This window comes from Crocodylus porosus, unplaced genomic scaffold, assembly GCF_001723895.1.
Source record: "Crocodylus porosus isolate Cpor-Errol unplaced genomic scaffold, CroPor_comp1, whole genome shotgun sequence".
Taxonomy (NCBI): domain Eukaryota; kingdom Metazoa; phylum Chordata; order Crocodylia; family Crocodylidae; genus Crocodylus; species Crocodylus porosus.
The window spans coordinates 38,488,282-38,505,049 of NW_017728906.1; the positions used below are offsets into that span (position 1 = coordinate 38,488,282).

General features: G+C 40.5%; 1 protein-coding gene across 2 annotated transcripts in view; it reads right to left on the minus strand.

Annotated features, from left to right (window-relative positions):
- Positions 1–16,768, minus strand: part of HLCS (holocarboxylase synthetase) — a 189,085-nt gene that overhangs the window by 159,418 nt on the left and 12,899 nt on the right. The window contains exons 2-4 of one of the 2 annotated variants that reach the window (XM_019528912.1): positions 14,528–14,677; positions 9,794–9,956; positions 5,217–6,181 (exon numbers count right to left, since the gene is read on the minus strand). In XM_019528912.1, coding sequence (XP_019384457.1) covers positions 5,217–6,181; positions 9,794–9,845 — 1,017 coding nt within the window. In that variant the 5' untranslated portion in view covers positions 9,846–9,956; positions 14,528–14,677. The remainder of the gene's footprint in view (positions 1–5,216; positions 6,182–9,793; positions 9,957–14,527; positions 14,678–16,768) is intronic. The other variant, XM_019528915.1, reaches the window with a different exon arrangement.

A 16,768-nucleotide genomic window follows, 5' to 3' on the forward strand; every position in this document is an offset into this window, starting at 1 on the left:
GATAGAGAAAATGAGGGATAACCATAGTATTTGGACAGGGACTTGGAGGACTCAATCAGCATTAAAACCAAATGACTAGACCCAGGTGGGGTGCAGCAGGAAACTGGAAGCCTTCCTAGCTGCAAAAGCAGGCAGGCAGCTAACAAGAGAAACAGGGATGGGGGGGAAGGGCTAGAGCTGACCATGACAAGCAGCGGCACAGATGATCCTCAAAAAGACAGATACACTCAGTTTAACAGAAGTGCAACTGCACCGATTATAGCTTCAGTTAAATGTCAGGAATGTCTAAACAAGGAAGAGATGGGAACAGGTCAAACCATTGTTAAATCAAGTAAAGGCAGACATGATCTACCTACAAGAATATGGTATACTGGGGGAGAGGGATTACAAATGTTTTGAGACGAGGCAGAAGTAGGGGCTGTCTTGATGGTCAGGGACAATTGACAACAAAGCAGCTGGAGTGGCAATACTATTCAAGAACCCAGAGGTGGAAGCACAGAAGGTAGAAGACATCACTGGTAGACTGAAGTGAATGATAACATCAGCCAGGCAAGCAGAATTAGAAGTTTTCAATGTATAGGCATCACTGGAGTGAAAGGAGGAAGGCTCTGCTTAGAAAGCAGTTTATTTGGTCAGAGGGAGACCACTGATAATAGTGGGGGACTTCAGCTGCATAACAGAAAGAGGTGACAGAACAAGGAAAGGAGGCAGCAGAACTTCAGACAGTTTATCCAGATTGTCACAAATACAATTAAAAAGTCATTACGAGATGTGTGGGCAAGGGAGAAAGTTTTCATCAGAACTGACTCCAGCGGAAAGGAACAATCAAGAACTGACTTTGTGTTTGTATCAAAAGAAACAGAGATAAGGAAGAAAGAAACCATATGTGTAGCATTTACTAATCACCAGATGCTGAATGCAGAACTGAGTCTTGGTAAAAGCCCCATAAGGAAAAAGGGTGTGTGGAATCTCTTACAAGATAAAGAGGTATGTCAAAGGTACACAAGACAGCATAAGGGGTGGAGAACACTAAAAAAAATATTTTTAAGAGTATCAGAGAATGGTGGATGATGAAGAAAAGGACGGGACAATTCTTCAGGAAGGAAGGAAGGCCAAAAACGGAAAAAAACGAACGATCTGAGAGAGCTACAAAAATTTGCAGGAGCTCCTAAAAGGAGCTGAAGGAAGACAGGTACAACAAAAACTAGAAGAAACAAAGCAAGAGATAGAAAGCTGGTTTAAAAGAAAGACGAGAGAAAAATGTTTTTAGCACAAGCACCCTGGGTGGTAGAAAATGAAGAGTGATCCTTACATTTTTTGGCTAGAGTGAAGACAGCAAAAGGAAAATTAAAAGCAGTTCAGGAAGGTGGTACTAGGTGGAAAAGCAGGAGGTGTTAAATGCAATGTGAAGAGTTTATGAAGAGCTATATCAGAAGGAGGAAATAGACAGGAATAAGATGAAGGATTGGCTGGAAGAGACTGAAGAGAAAGTAGAGGAGGAAGAAGCAAAGATGGAAGAAAAGATAAGCTTAAAGAAAGTCCAGGAGTGTTTAAAAACCTTTAAGAGGGAGATCACCAGAAGCAGACCTATGAAATTATATGAGAAGTTTTGAGGATAAGTAGAGAGGGATAGAGTGGAAGTTTTGAGGAAAGAATGGAAACAGGGGAGGCAGGAAAAGATTTTACAATAGGCATTGTGATCTTACTCTTCCAGAAAGGGGCAAAGGAACTCTTGAAAAACTGGTGACTGATTATACTCCTTAATATGGAATATAAGTTAATGGCCAAGACACTGGCTTTCAGGATGAAGAAAAACTTCCAGAAGACAATACATGAAGACCAAGAATGCACAGTACCAGGTAAAAGGATCTCCAAAATGATCAGAGAGATCAGATACACTGTCCCACATCCAAGACAGGAACACAAATACAGTTATAGCAAACCTAGGTTTAGAATAAGTATGTGACAGAGTGGATCATTATTCATGATGATTACATATTTGAAGTGCTAGGAAAATGGGGTTCCCAGAGAAAGTTGTGTGTTGAATAAGGCTATTATATAGAGAAGCAGAGTCAAGTCCAAATTAACGAACATCTAAGTGGGACCTTAAAAACCCATACAGGAGTGAGGCAAGGGTGCCCCATCACCACTGTCTGTGTGTGGCATTGAAACATTAGCACAAAGAATAAGAAAAGACAAGATCATAAGCAGAGTAAAGATACTGTGAGGGGGTGAGGTAAAATGCATCTTATACATGGATAATATGAATGCAGTAGTTAGAGATAAACCTTCTTTGGAAAGGGTGCTAAAGCATACATCAGAGTATGGAGAAGTGATGGGAACTAAACTAAATAGACTGAAAGGAGTGCAGAACTGGAGGGACTTGGAGAAGTTCGGCCTTCAAATAAGAGAGAGAGAAATTAAAAGTGCTAGGGGAGATCCTAGGATGGATGCTGAGGGGAAAGGTGATACAGCATGGAAAAAGGTGATGGCAAGGATACACCAAATACTTTGGTTATGGTCCGGAAGAATGCTGTTCTTTGCTGGAAAAGTGGTGGCAGTTAAGGCTGGGTTACTGCCAACTATTCTATATATGTGGCAACAGATAGCAAAACTACAGAGGAAAATGTGCGTTCTTATGGAATGCCAAAAGAGAAAGATTGGCTAGCGCTGAACTGTACAAAGCAATAGAAATTGGGGGATGTGGGCTGCCAGACTTGGGATTGTTCATGTATGCCAACTATGTAAATGCAGTATGCAGGGCAGTATCAGAGGGAAAGGGGAAAGCAGTATTTATCATTGGATTTCATGCAGCTGCGATTTTGAGGAAATGAGGAATATATCAAACCTCTTTGAAGAGTCTGTGGGTGTGGCAACCACGGAGTCATTGCATCAGGATGGAAGGTTTCATACAGAAATAGGGAAGGTAGGGCTGGTAGTCCAGAAAGACTGTAAGAAATTGATGAAAGCAGTACGAGAAAGAGACATGATGGCACTGGAGGGAAACTTCACAGAAGAACAAGTAAAGAAGGTGTGGGGAGCAGTGGTGGGTAAATAACTAAAAGGAGAACATGCTGACCTATCATAGATGGTTGTAAGAAATATCTTGCCAGTGAGAGAGATGCAACACAGATAAAGCTTAATGAGCTCATCAAGGTGCCCAATGGAGAAGTGCAGGGAAGAAGAAACCATGAGACGTGTTTTGGGAGTGTACGTATAACAAAGGGGGGGTACAAAAGAATCCACCACTTTGAGCATCACCGAAATAAACTGACAGCACAGGAGATGGTACTATATGGACTCATACCAGAGAGACTGGAGGAAATACTATTAAGGACTTTATTAGCATATATTAAAACTAGTTTATGGAAAGTAAGAAACCTCTGAGTTTCTAAGGAGGCAATTTTCACTGAAAGAATGGGCCTGAAGCTAGGGCTGCATGAACTAAAATACTACATCAATCAGGACTAGGAAGAGATCAGAGAAGAAGTGGAGAAGTGAAGAAAAAAGAGGACAGAACATGCTTGTTTCACTCAACCAACAGAGAGGACTGATTGGAGGGGTGAAGAGTTTCAGGTGGTTACTGAGGTAACTGTTTTTCATGGGGTTCTATATGAAGGAAAAGAGTTCTGTATGAGTTTTTTTTGAGGAAGCTGATGTATATTGTTTAGAGTTTAATATATATAGCTGTATGTTTTTGGATACGTAGTGTTTGCAATATGAATTGTTGTTAGAACAAGAATGCTCAATATGTAAAGCTTTGCAAGTGCAGGGTGAAAAGCGTGTTTTAAATAAAATTTGTAAACAATAACAATAATAAAAAAGTTCCCATCTGTATGTTTACCTCACGGGGGGTCATATGCTATATAGTCATGCTCAGTGTTGCCTGCATTTAATCCATTTAGTTGGTTTCTATTACTGAGCACATGCTGCTTGGCAGCAGTTTAATGATAGACAATCTATTTAATAGGGGTGTACCGACAGAGATTTTTTGGGCCGATACCGATGGCCAATTTTTAACAAGCCATGTTGTCTGATACCAATCCAATTGCCAATATGCAGCCCAGCAGTACAGACAGCAGTGTCTGGCTGGTAAGTCTGTTGGGGGGGAAGGCGCGAGGGAGGAAGGAAGGGGTGTGGGGGGGAGCAGGCTGAGGCCCAAGCAGTGAGGGAGGGAGTGGGCTGGGACTGGGGCTGAGGCAGGGGCAGGTGCTGCACAGCTAGGGTGGAGTGCGGGACAGAGACATGGGGAAGGGGGGCAGCTCCCACCACTGCGTGCACCCCGGAAGGGTATGTGCCCCCGGATTTGCACTTGGGGCAAGGGTAGCTTGGGGCTGGGGCAGTCTTGATGGCAGGGCTGGGCTGCACTCAGGGTAGGCGGCAATGCTGGGAGTGAGGGTGTGGGGAGCTATGGCAAATTTTGGGATGGTTGTCACCCCTCCCCGCAATCCCCCTCCTAGCACTGCCACTGCCCGCCTCAAGCAAAGCCTGACTCAGCCTCCCCGTCAGGAAGAGCCTGTTGCCACCCCCGGTCCCAGCCTGCAGCAGCAGCCCACCATTGCCCCATGCGCGAATCCAGGTACATGCCATCCATGCCCTCCCACAGTGAGCCTAGCCCCCCCCCCCCACATTGCCTGATGAGCCACTCGCAGCTCTGTTCCTCCCCAGCTGTGCAGTGCCTGCCTAAGCCCCAGCCCCACTGCCTCCCTCACCACAGGGGCCTCAATCTGCCGCACCACCCACACAGCCCTTCCCTCACAACAGTCTTACCAACCTGACCTGGCTGCTCTCCACACTGCCAGGCTGCACTCCTGGCCACTTGCATGCTATGCTGCAGCTGCATGCATGCACACAGCATTTATCAGTGACAGCATAGGCCACATCAGCCAAAAGAAGGGGACTGCCAATGCCGTCAATTTTCCTTACATGGTGCCGATTCGATATGGGACCAATGTATCAGTGAACCTCTAGTATTTAATGTTTTTATTTGTATGCAACTGTAAGACAAGGAGGTTTTTGCCCTATGCTGATTTTGGCTGGGGGGGGAAATCTCATCTTGTATTTGAGCAAATACAGTAGAAGGGTGCTTTTCCTTTGTTTGTAGAGTACAAAGGACAAAAAAAATAGCTTTGAATGGAAAAATCCATTGACATTCAGCACTACAATTCTTTTATGTTACAGCAAAAAAGTAAGTTAGGTCTTAATACACTTCATACCTGACAAAGAATGGCTTCTCCTCTAATGTCTCCATAAGTCAGGTGAATAATAACTATATCTTTATCTGGATTATTTAAGCAACTCAGTGGCCTTGCTCTCTTGATATCTTCCTGAACATCCTCCTCAAAAACACTGCCACTGGTCAGAAGGTTTAATTTAACTTCTGTGTTGTCTGCTTTAAAGAACACCAGTTCATGGATGGTCTTCTTCAGTTCATTTTTTCTCTTCACTTTTATACTGTCAAAAGTAAAAGAGGTAGAAAGTCCTAAAATCTTTCCACCTTTTGACAAGAAGGTCAGAAATTGTTTATGATTGTCCTCAGAAATGGGTTCCTCTGTGGCAATGACCAACAACAAAGAGTTATCAAGCCATGGAACTTTCAGAATTTGCTTCTCCAGCAATGGGTAGATTACATAATTGTCTGGATCAATGCATTCCTTGAGGATTGATTCTATCTGCTCAAATTTTGTTTTCATATAGTCAGATCCCACATAAACCAAAATGTTAGGAGGCTTCCCACTAAGATTTACTCTTTTTATGTCTCTTGCCAGAAAGTCATCAGTAACTTCTTCCAAGCTGCCACTGCAATCATCAGGAAGTTCTGGAATGTTTTCTGCAGAGGCAAATCTTACTGACTCAATGGTACTGCTTTCAAGTTGCAAGCACTCATGACAGCTTGAAAGATGAAGATGGTGGTGTTCTCCAGAACCTGTTTCTTTATCAGGAAGGTTATTAGATTCATCCTGAGACTCATGTCCTCTCTTTAGCTTGGATCTCTCTGCTTGCATCCCTTCACCACCTCCTCCTGGAGGATCAGCTACATCTGATTCATATTCAGCAGTAGCCTCTAAAGGTATAGCAGGGGTTAGTTCTTCCATTTCTGCACCATTAGCACTTTCCTTCTCTTCCACAGCTGAGGCCACCTGTTCTAACTTCTTAAGAGCAGATTCCTGTAAATGAACAGCTGAGAGAGAAAAATGATATAAAATACATAAAAATAGTAATGTTGAGTATCAACAGCCTTAATATTCAAGGTGATTTTCAATTAATTTCAGAACAACTCATTCTACTACTAAACATTTTCTCATTTTAGAAAATAAGAACTACCCATTCCCTGAAACGCAGTGAACTCAGGCCGTTTACCTGACATACTGGGAATTTATACAGAATTCAGGCTGGAAGCCAAATATTCTGTTCTTGATTCTACCAGTGATTCATTATGTAACCTCTAATTTCAATTGTCTTTGATTTTGAGAGGCTAACTTGAGACATTTAGAGGGAATAAACAACTATTTTTGACACTGAAGTCAATGTTGACTGTGCACGGTTCAAATATGCAAGGCAGAAGGTAGAGTAGGTATGTACCTTAGAGTAACTAAATAAGATATGCTTTCAAGAACTCAAGCTGCAGATGCTGTGAAAAGACAAGAACAGAGCAGTGTCTGTCTATCTAGACCTGACTTCTCTGCCTGGACAAAGGTTCATAATTTGGAAATAGCTGAAGCAGAACATCCCTTATCCTTTCCTGTGGGGTGCTTCTAGCAGATGCAGCATATTTTAGTTCACTCAGTGTAGTTCACTCAATTTGGCCTGCTCCACTCTGATTGAGGAAAAGGAAAAAAAAAAAAGTGATGGACGAAGCCATAAAAAATACTGGTCCAGACTGAGGAACAGAATGGAGACTTGGCTCATTGTTGTTCCCAAATAAGCTGTATAAACCTGGATGATAATGAACACGGTAGAAGCACTGACCTATAAGTTTTTTTGTACTTTTGGGGGGCAACAGTTATGGGGATATGGAAAAGTATGAATTATTTCTGCACTGCAGTAAGAAAGGGATAGCTCTAAGCCCTTGGACCAGAACAGATAAGGACCCAGAAAAGCAGAAAGTAAAAAACTAATTGGAACTGGTTTAAAAGTTAACAATGGAAATACAAAAATAGGAAAAGATTTCTGATCCAATAGAAGGGACACCGCAAAGAAGTGTCACCATAAAATTTACAGAACAATGAGGAAATGGAAAGAAAATTACTTTTTTTGCATGGTTATGCAATTTTTTTTCATTCCTACAGTTAAACAAACAAGAAAAATGTTTCAAACTCCAAACATTTTAATTAGTTTCACTTTTCTTGACAACAAAAAGCAGAACAGGGCATTGTACTGAATTAAACATTTCTTTCTGGGCACTCCTAAGAAAATCAAAGAAAACTAAGGCTAAATTAACAGGAAGAAGAAAAGTGGTGATGTCCTTTATGTGACAGCCCAGTGAACTGTGAACATTTCCCAGTATGTGGGAGATGTAGGTATAGTTTCCTCTGCCTCAAGGTACCTGAGCCCACATATTTCCCCTCAAGACAATATACCAGCCACCATGCTGAAATATATTCTGGATGCCCTAAATTTCTTCTGTTCACAGTACCCTAAAACTGCCTGATAAGGGCAGACATTTGATCTAGGGTAGGGGCTGGCAACATTTGACAGCTCCAAGCACAAACTACTTCCAACCTGGCCTGTATCACTGCTGCTTAAGCTGCTGCCAGAGCTGTAACTGCAGTCACCACTCCCAGCCCTCCCCCCACCCAAGTGCTGCTACTGCCATTTCTCCCCACCACATAGGTGAAGGACCCTTCTCTCCCTCCCCCACAGCATCACAAAAATCCTGACTGCTGAAATGCTGGCTCCTGGTTCTGCAGGCCATATAAAATGGCTCTGTAGGCCAGATCCAGTCATAGGTTGCTGGTAGGGCTATGCGAAGCTTCAGTCCCCAATTTAATTCAGGACATTCAGCCCAATTTGGTGGCCAAATCTCCAAATCCAAATCGAATCAGGAGAACCTTTAATCTCTCCAAATTGAATCAGAACCCCCCAAATTGATTCAGAAAGTTTTGGAGATTCAGACACAGACACAGCTTTAAATGTTTTTTCTACATACCTCAAGGTACCAGGTGGCTCACGAATACTGAGATGCTGGGGCGGATGGAGTGTCCCACAGGAGTGTGGGGGGCTCCCCAGCACACTCTGCAGCAGACTTCTGGTCCACTTCTGGGTCCACCAGGAAGTATGCACGGGAACCCCCCACAATGGCAACTGGTGCCTCCTGGGTCAGGGGGCCACTCAGTGTCCCCTTGTGGCCAGGCGCTATAGGGGGGGGACACCCAGCAGACCCAGAAGTGGACCAGAAGTACTTCCAGTCCACTTCCAGGTTCACCACCAAGCATGCTGGGGGGCCCCCCATGCTCCTGTGGGATGCTCCATCAACCCCAGCATCGCAACATTCACGAGCCGCGCCTGGTACCTCAAGGTACATAGAAAAAACATTTAAAGATGTGTCTATGGCTAAATTGCTGATTTTCTGAATCAGCATCGAATCTTCAGATTCGGATTTGGATGAATCAAATTGGGGACAGCGATCCGAATCAACGAATCGAAACACTGTCCCCCAAATCAGGCCACATCTGAATCCAAATTGAATACGGCCCATTTTGCACACCCCTAGTTGCTGGCTCCTTCTAAGGGATCCCACCTTTTACAGGAATGTCCTAGGCAACATGTTGCAAGATAAGATGGGTATCCCTCATTTTCACCTGCTGGAGCTTTACTACCAAGATATGAATATTCAGTAATCCAAACAGCAACGGTGAAAACTATCTTGTAATCAGGACCTAGGTTGCAAGTCCTTATTCCAATGAATGGCGTTTCAACCACTAAAGGAAGTCATGAAACCCACAGATATTCAATTACTCCAGATAACCTCAAGCTTGAAGTGGGGTCATCCAGTCCCAGAATATATTTTAGCATGGTGGCTGGGAGGATTCAAGCTTCCTGGAAATTGGTTTATGGCTCAGAGACTGTATTAAACCAGCAAAACAGCAACAATAGTTTAGATTGAATATTCTGGGAGGGGATACTTTCAATTGCACAGATCAGATACAGCACTTAAGATGTTATGGTATAAAAGGAGAACTGCCATTTTCTTTTCCAATGTTGACAGCATTGGCCTGAAATCTTTCCAGATCAAGCTATTCAGACAATTAGGCTCAAATTTGTTAACTAAAGCAACATTTCAGTAAATAAATTATATGCCAAAATTATTTAGTTAGCTTGATCTTTGCAACTGTTACATTAACTTTTCTAAAAAATTGTGCTACAGCATCTCATGTCTTCAGGGACATTATCATAAATCTAAATTTTTGCTGACATTAACTTTGGCTTTTGTAAGACACAGTAATGACCTGGGCATTTAAATATAAATGGTTAAATATGGTATTATTTTGAAGATTTCTTGAACAATTAATTTTCTGGCTAGCATTGCTAATACGAATTTGTACTAGACTTAGTAAACTCTCCAAGTCAGGCAAACTTGAACAACATATTTCAATTTTCAATATGCGTTAGGTGTTAAGTGGAAGAAACTTAAAATGTTCCCTTTGAAATGAGCAACTTACTGTGTCCTTCTAGACAATATCTACTAATATGCCAAAAGTATTTTTCTTTGTATATATGTATTGAACTTACAAGTATAAATGTAAAACTAGTATGCTGCACTACAGATAAAAAGATTTATGAGGATACTTACAAACAATCTTGTTTGGCACCATTCCATTATCCATTTGAAGTCTGTCTTCCATGAATGCTATTCCAAGGTTACTGAAGTTATCCACACTTGCTTTGGCAATTAATTTATATGTTTCCCCAGATTTATAAGCCAAAGGTGAACAATAGTCTGACCACTTCACAATCTAAGAATATATATTAAGAAAAAAAATCTAGTTGTAATTTCCAGATCTAGAGAGAAGAACTTAACCAATATTTACAATACTATATACATAGGCATTTCTAGGACAGAAAAAGGGACGTATACACATGTATATGTGTATGTGTTACACGTATATATAGAATGTCCTTATATACAAGGGAGAAGAATATATATTATATAAAGGGAGAGGACACACACACACACACACACACACAAAGGTGATTCCATATATAAAGTTGACATTGTAAATTTCCAGGACAGCAATCTTAAACCAAAACAATAAGAAGTGAAGCCAACATGGGAACATCAACATAAACATAATAGCAAGGTCAGCATAAACAGAACACAGCACATCCTCAGAATCTCTTTAAAAATAAAACTCTTTTCCCTAAAACCACCATGTCTTTAAAGCAATAACCACTGCAATTAACTTAACATTTGAATCCCAGACAGAGAAGCCATTTCCAACATTCAGTGCTACACACAAGTGCATCCCCCCACAACTGAGAATTGTGAGTACATAAGCCCAAGAACAGCCAAAACATTCACAAAGAAAACTTATCAAAGGAGGGTCATGTATCAACTGATACCTGGTACAGGACTTGATTTCTATTTAGTCCTGACAGATGTAAACAAAGGCTGAATTGAGTTTTGAGAGCAACAGGTAAGCACAAGTACTTCTTTCTCAGAGATCAAAGTTTTGAAATCTCTGCAGAACACAAGCAAAAAGATTTACTATAGTAAGCAGCATGGAAAGAACTGTGTTCTGCAGCTAAATCTCTTCACTTCCCTTTTCAATTCAGAGCAGCAACATGTCTTTCAGCTCAAATATGTTAAGAAGAATGCAGAGACAAGCAGCAGAAAGGCACCATGGATTAAGTTAATCAGAGTCTTACTTTTATATAGCCTTCAAAATCATAAATGGAACACAGCAAACTTCTACAGCAACTTCAATAACCATGATGGGAAGTTGGTAATAAAAGCGCTATAAAAGTGAAGCTCTTAGACTTCTATCTGAAGAGTATCTCAGTTTGCGCCAAGCTAGAGCCAGGAAAACATACTATGGGAATAACTAAAAAGTTTAGAGATAAGGTTTTTAAAAGTGACAAAAAATAAATCATCAACATTTATTTGTCAAGCCTGATGAAAAATCTGTATCTTCTCAAGAAGACCAGGACAGGAACACAAAAATAAATTCAGCCATACAGATAGATAAAAAATATTTTAATCTAAGTCTATAGTATGCTAAGGATTTCAAATACACAGACTAGTTGTGAGATTAAGTTAACCTTCGCAGCAGAGCCTTTTTAAATAGTAGCAGACAAATGAACTCCCTACAGAATACTACAAATATTTTAAAACTATTGTCACCAGAGTGTTTTGGTACAGTTTTCCCTTTTTCCACTAAACACAACAGAATTAAAATGTCTTTTTAACACCATATTTAATAGTCTGAAAAGTAATTAATTCTTGGAAAAATGTTTATTTTAATTGCTACTACCTCAGCAAATACTCAAACAAAAATTTAGCATTATTATTTCTTAATTTATTATTTATGTAATCCACTTCTGAAGGAAGACAGTGTCAGATACAAAGCCTCATGTTTATTTGCAGTTCCTGAGTAAACGAAGTCTAATGTTGTGCTAGAGCACCATTTCCCAACTTTTTCTGCCCCACGGCACACTTACCCAGCCTTCTCTGCCCCTCACAACACCAGCCAAATGCAGGGGGCAGGGTAGCAAGCAGCCAAATGCTGAGCCAAGGTGGAGGGGAGAGAGGAGGGGCTGAACACTGAAGGGGGGGTTGGCAAGGGGCCAAACGGAGAGCAGGTGAAGGGGGTATTGGCACAGGGCTGGCCGAGGCGCAGCGACAGTACGGGCAGCGGTGGCATTACTGCCTGTAGTCACACATCCCTGGGAGCCACGCCCCTCCTCCCCAAGATTCCGTGGCACACCTGGACGTGGCTGACAGCACACCAGTTGGGAAACACTGTACTAGAGTTTAGATGTGCATGACAAACTTGGAGGGCTCAGATTTTAACTGACTTGGTAAGAAAACAGCCCCAAAATCGTTAAAGAGACTCAACCAGGCAGTTGAACTAAGACTACTTACTTATAATTGCTACATTTTAAAAAGAGGTCTTAAACAAGCTAAAATATTGGATAACTTCACTCCAATCATAAGTCAGACAAAATATATATTACTGAATTAGAGAAAGGGGTATCTGGGTGAAGTTCAAGTGCTTATTTTATGAAAAAGGTTGAACTAAATGATTAAATGGTCCTTTTGGGCACTAAACTGTTAACTTATGAACTGTAAGTAAATTAGTGAAATTAGGAAACAATTTTCAGCTATTTGATTTATGTGGGTGTGCGCATACATGTACATTCATGTGCATGTGTGTGCATGTGCATACACACACACACACACAAATAAAATCATAAATACATATTTCTACCTCATCTGAATGAGCAGAAGAGTTTATAAAAGCAAATATCCAGAAGAGAGGCTGAAATTGCCCTAGATTCATATGAAACTGTGATAAAATGTGGATAACTATTGTTTATGCATATATAGCTTAGAGGTTTTATGCAACCAATAATTCAAATGTTAGAATATTCTCATTCAGCCAATGTTTTTGAAAATATAGCATGCATCAACCATGATAATAAAGAAGACATTTGTTTTATATAGAAGTGCACCAATACATCGGTCTATATCACAACAGCACCGATAAAAGGAAAATTGACATTATCGGCAATCAGCCTTTTTGTCTGATATGGCTGATAGTGCTGCCAATAAATGATGTCTGAATGCGCACATCAGCAGCAGTCATGCAGCAAGCCCAGGAGCTTGGAGAACAGAATCCAGCTGGTAAGTCTGCTGAGGTGAAGGCGCATAGGGGAGGGAAGGGGTGTAGGGGGGCCAGATCAAGGGACCCCATTTTGAGGGAGGGAGTGGGGCTGGGGCTGGGGCTGGGACAGAGGCAGGGTCAGGCACTGCCCAGCTGGGGCAGGGCACAGGATGGAGCTGCAGGGAGTGGGGGGTAGCTCCTGCTGGTGCATGCACCCCTGGGGCAGATATAGGGAACATTAGCCCCCCCAGATCTGTGCACAGAGCAAGGATGGATTGCAGACTGGAGTCAGGGGATGTACTGGGCTGTACCTGGTAGGGTTGGTGGGCTGAGGGTGTGCTCAGGGCAGGTGGCAGCAGTGCTGGGAAGGGAGGTCTACAGGGGAATCCACCTCATAGGCCCAGTCCCAGCACCACCACCTGCCATAAGTGCAGCCCCAGCCCAACCCCCACACCAGAAAGAGCCCAGTGCAGCCCCTGGTCCCAGCCTGCAGCAGCAACTTGCCCTTGCCCCACACACAGATGCAGGGGGAAAATGCCCCCTATGCCTGTCCCGAGGGTGCACACAGCAGCAGAAGCTGCCACCCCCCTCCCTCCCCATGCCCCCTGGACAAGCCGCTTGCAGGTCTGTCCCACAAGCCACCCTGGCTGGGCAGCACCTGCCCCTGCCCCAGCCATACACCCTCAATCACCACTGGGGCCTAAATCTGCCCCCCCCCAACCCCAACAGACCTACCAGCTGGATGCTGCTCTGCAAGCAATCGGATGAGTATCCTACTTAAAATTGCCTATTGTAATAAAACAGATGTTATGAAGATTGTGTTATTACTATATATTCCAGTTTTTAATCCATGAAGGACCTCAAGAACATTTTCAAATATTGAAAATTTAGTTTCAACACCCTGTGTGAGATAGATAAATTGAAGTCTGCTGCTCATTTTACAGGAAGATGAACCTGATTTGGACCTCATTTCAGTACTAATTTTAATTAGCTTATTCAGACACTCACACACACAAACACCTTGTTAAACACCTTGTTGAATCGGCATCTTTAAGAAATGCCAAACCCTAGAGTTCATTTACTTCAGCTACTTCTGCAGTTGTTCAGTATATTTGAAAAAAAAGTAGGCCCTGAAAATGATTTACTCAAGATCATATTGAAAGGCAAGAAAGAATAAAATCTCAAAATCTTGTAATTCCTAACTCTGTGAGTTGACCACAAAATCATCCTTCTTTACTAACCAAACTTGTCAAAGAGACACACAGAAAGGCAAACAGGTTCTACCCAGAATATACCAAAAATGAAGACCACTGATAACAGAAGGGAGGGATACTCACTCAGTATGGCAGAAGAGAGTCTTCTACAGGAATAATGACGTACAACCTTCCTAAGTTTAACAAGCTAATATAATCAATGCCCAGCCTATTTCTCTTCTTATTTCACAAATCCAATTTTCCCTTCACTCACACAGTAAGAGAACATTGTATTATGCTTCAGGATGCAATCATTGTTCAAGAAGTAGATACAGTCGGAGGTTACAATCTCGATCGAACTTACATTGTCCGTGTTCCTTATCTCCATTATACAGATATCTACTTCATTAAGCATTAATTTTAATTTTAAAATTTCTTGGGCAGTTAATATCAGTACATTAAATTTGTCATAACTACGTTCTTTTAAATAAATTAACAGTCACTTACCTTTTTTGAAGAGCTAGATATATTCTGTAAATCTGTCTGAGCAGAAACACTTTCTGTCACAAATGCAATCTGTTCTGCTTCAACTATTTTATCAGTATAAATAAAGGGAGTTATAAGAAGTAGACTCCATTTGTTTAAGTCATCCAGGGACTGAAACAAACAAGAAAATCATCATCATCTTTTGAGGAAAAAGATGTCAAAAAGCACATTTTAATAATTTATATTTAAATTATCCCCAAGCTATCTTGGGTGTTCATCAGACAGTCTTATACAAATAGTCCCAATTACTTCACAATTTCTATGAAGAGGAAAAAGTGAAGGTATAAATAATTAAGCAGTATTATGCTGACAGTTAACATAACAATGACAATCAAGACAAAAAGCAGTCTTTCCACTAGTGCAGATCCAAAATTTATTGAATATTCCTCTACTTAACTTTCCGTTTTGCAAACCTTACTCAAATATCACATAAAGTTGTATTTTAATGCATCTGCATAATTCATGACCTAATTCTATCTTACATATAAAAAAATGAAGGTACAATCCTCAAATTAAAGTAAAATGCTCATGTTTAATCTGAATACATTGTAGAAAAATCTAACAAAGTTATAATTAGACAAATACTGTCGAGTTAAAATGCATGTTAATTTCAAAAAGCACATGTCAAGCAATACATTCCTTCTGTGACATCCTACTTTCTTTTATAATTTAAAAAAGCATTAAAGTTTTAAAAAATGGAAACAAAACTGTATGATGTGCTATAAGACTTATAAGTTGGAATGTCATGATTTTCATGCATTTAAGTTTTCAAAGCATTACAACTTTTCACTGCATGCAATGAGGAAAATAAGTCCAACATTATATAAAAGAGATTCTATTTAGTGTACTACCTCACACAAAAAAAAAACCAGTATTTGCTTAACAAGAAGTCTTTAATATAGCTATACAGGGAAGGAAACGACAATCCTGTTTATTATTAAGAATACTTAGGAATATTTCTAAATATGAAATTTTAATACAGGCTGATGTGTGTAGGTTGTAGCTGTGTTGATCTAAGGACAAAGGCAGAGAAGATTCTTTGGGTAAATCCAATATCTTTTATTAGACCAACTCAAATATTTGGAAAAATTCTGCTTAGCGAGCTTTTGGACACAAACACCCACCATCAAGCTGAAGAAGCATCTGCAGATGGTCTGTGCTCTACCTGGATAGAATGGTAAAGCAACCAGACACCAGTAGGTACGCAAGCTAATTTAAGCTAACACAGGCTAATGTAACAGTTACTTATTGATTATACATCATATATGATGTTTATAATCATACTGCCTAGTAAACACACTATTCATATCAACTAAAATATGAAAGACTTCTGAAATTCCAATGGTAAGGCAGATTCTTTTAGCTCTCATCAAACCAAGCCCTGATTAGTCTTGTATTACAATGCCAACTATGTGATAGATATTGCCCTATATAACAATGGAAAATATCGAAAATTATTTGAAACAGTGTTTATTGAAAAAGAAATAGCTCTTTCAGTACCACCAACTGCAGTAATTTTCCAGCTTTAAAAACCTAACCCTCTAATGACTTGGCTAGCTATTTTGATATCACAGTATTTTTACATAATTAACCCTATTTTCTTAAGGTACCTAGTTCTTTTTACCTAAACATGACAAACAACTTGCAAAAAAACCCAAAAAACCCAAACCAAACCAAACAAATCCCCCTCAATATTGTACAGTTTGTTAAACATGTTAGAGTGTTAAATGCTGTCATTAGAACATATATGACAGTTAGGATTTTGCGGCAGAGGACTGTTCTAGTCATGATGGTCCTGGAAATATACAACACAAGTATTTTGTGGGCAATGACTTTTATGGGACCAACTGTATATTTGGGAGAGATTTAAACAAGCTTTAAAGCATAAGATACCCTTCCTCGGGTCTCACTTGAAGAAGGGTGCTCTGCAGCTAGTCTAAATCTCTACAAGCTATGCAGTTGGTCCAACAAAAGGTATCACTCAGTAAGAATTCTGTTATCATTCTACCCACAAACTAATTTTAAACTGATTTTTCCTGCTGTTTTAAATTAATGTAAAACATTTAAAACTATACTAAATATATTTTTGGCACTAAACCATATGGGGCAAACTAAATTAGTGAAACAATTATGAATCTTTATTAATTCCCTATAAAAGCATGTACAGTTCTCAAAAAAAAAAAAAAAAAAAAAAAGGCTTGA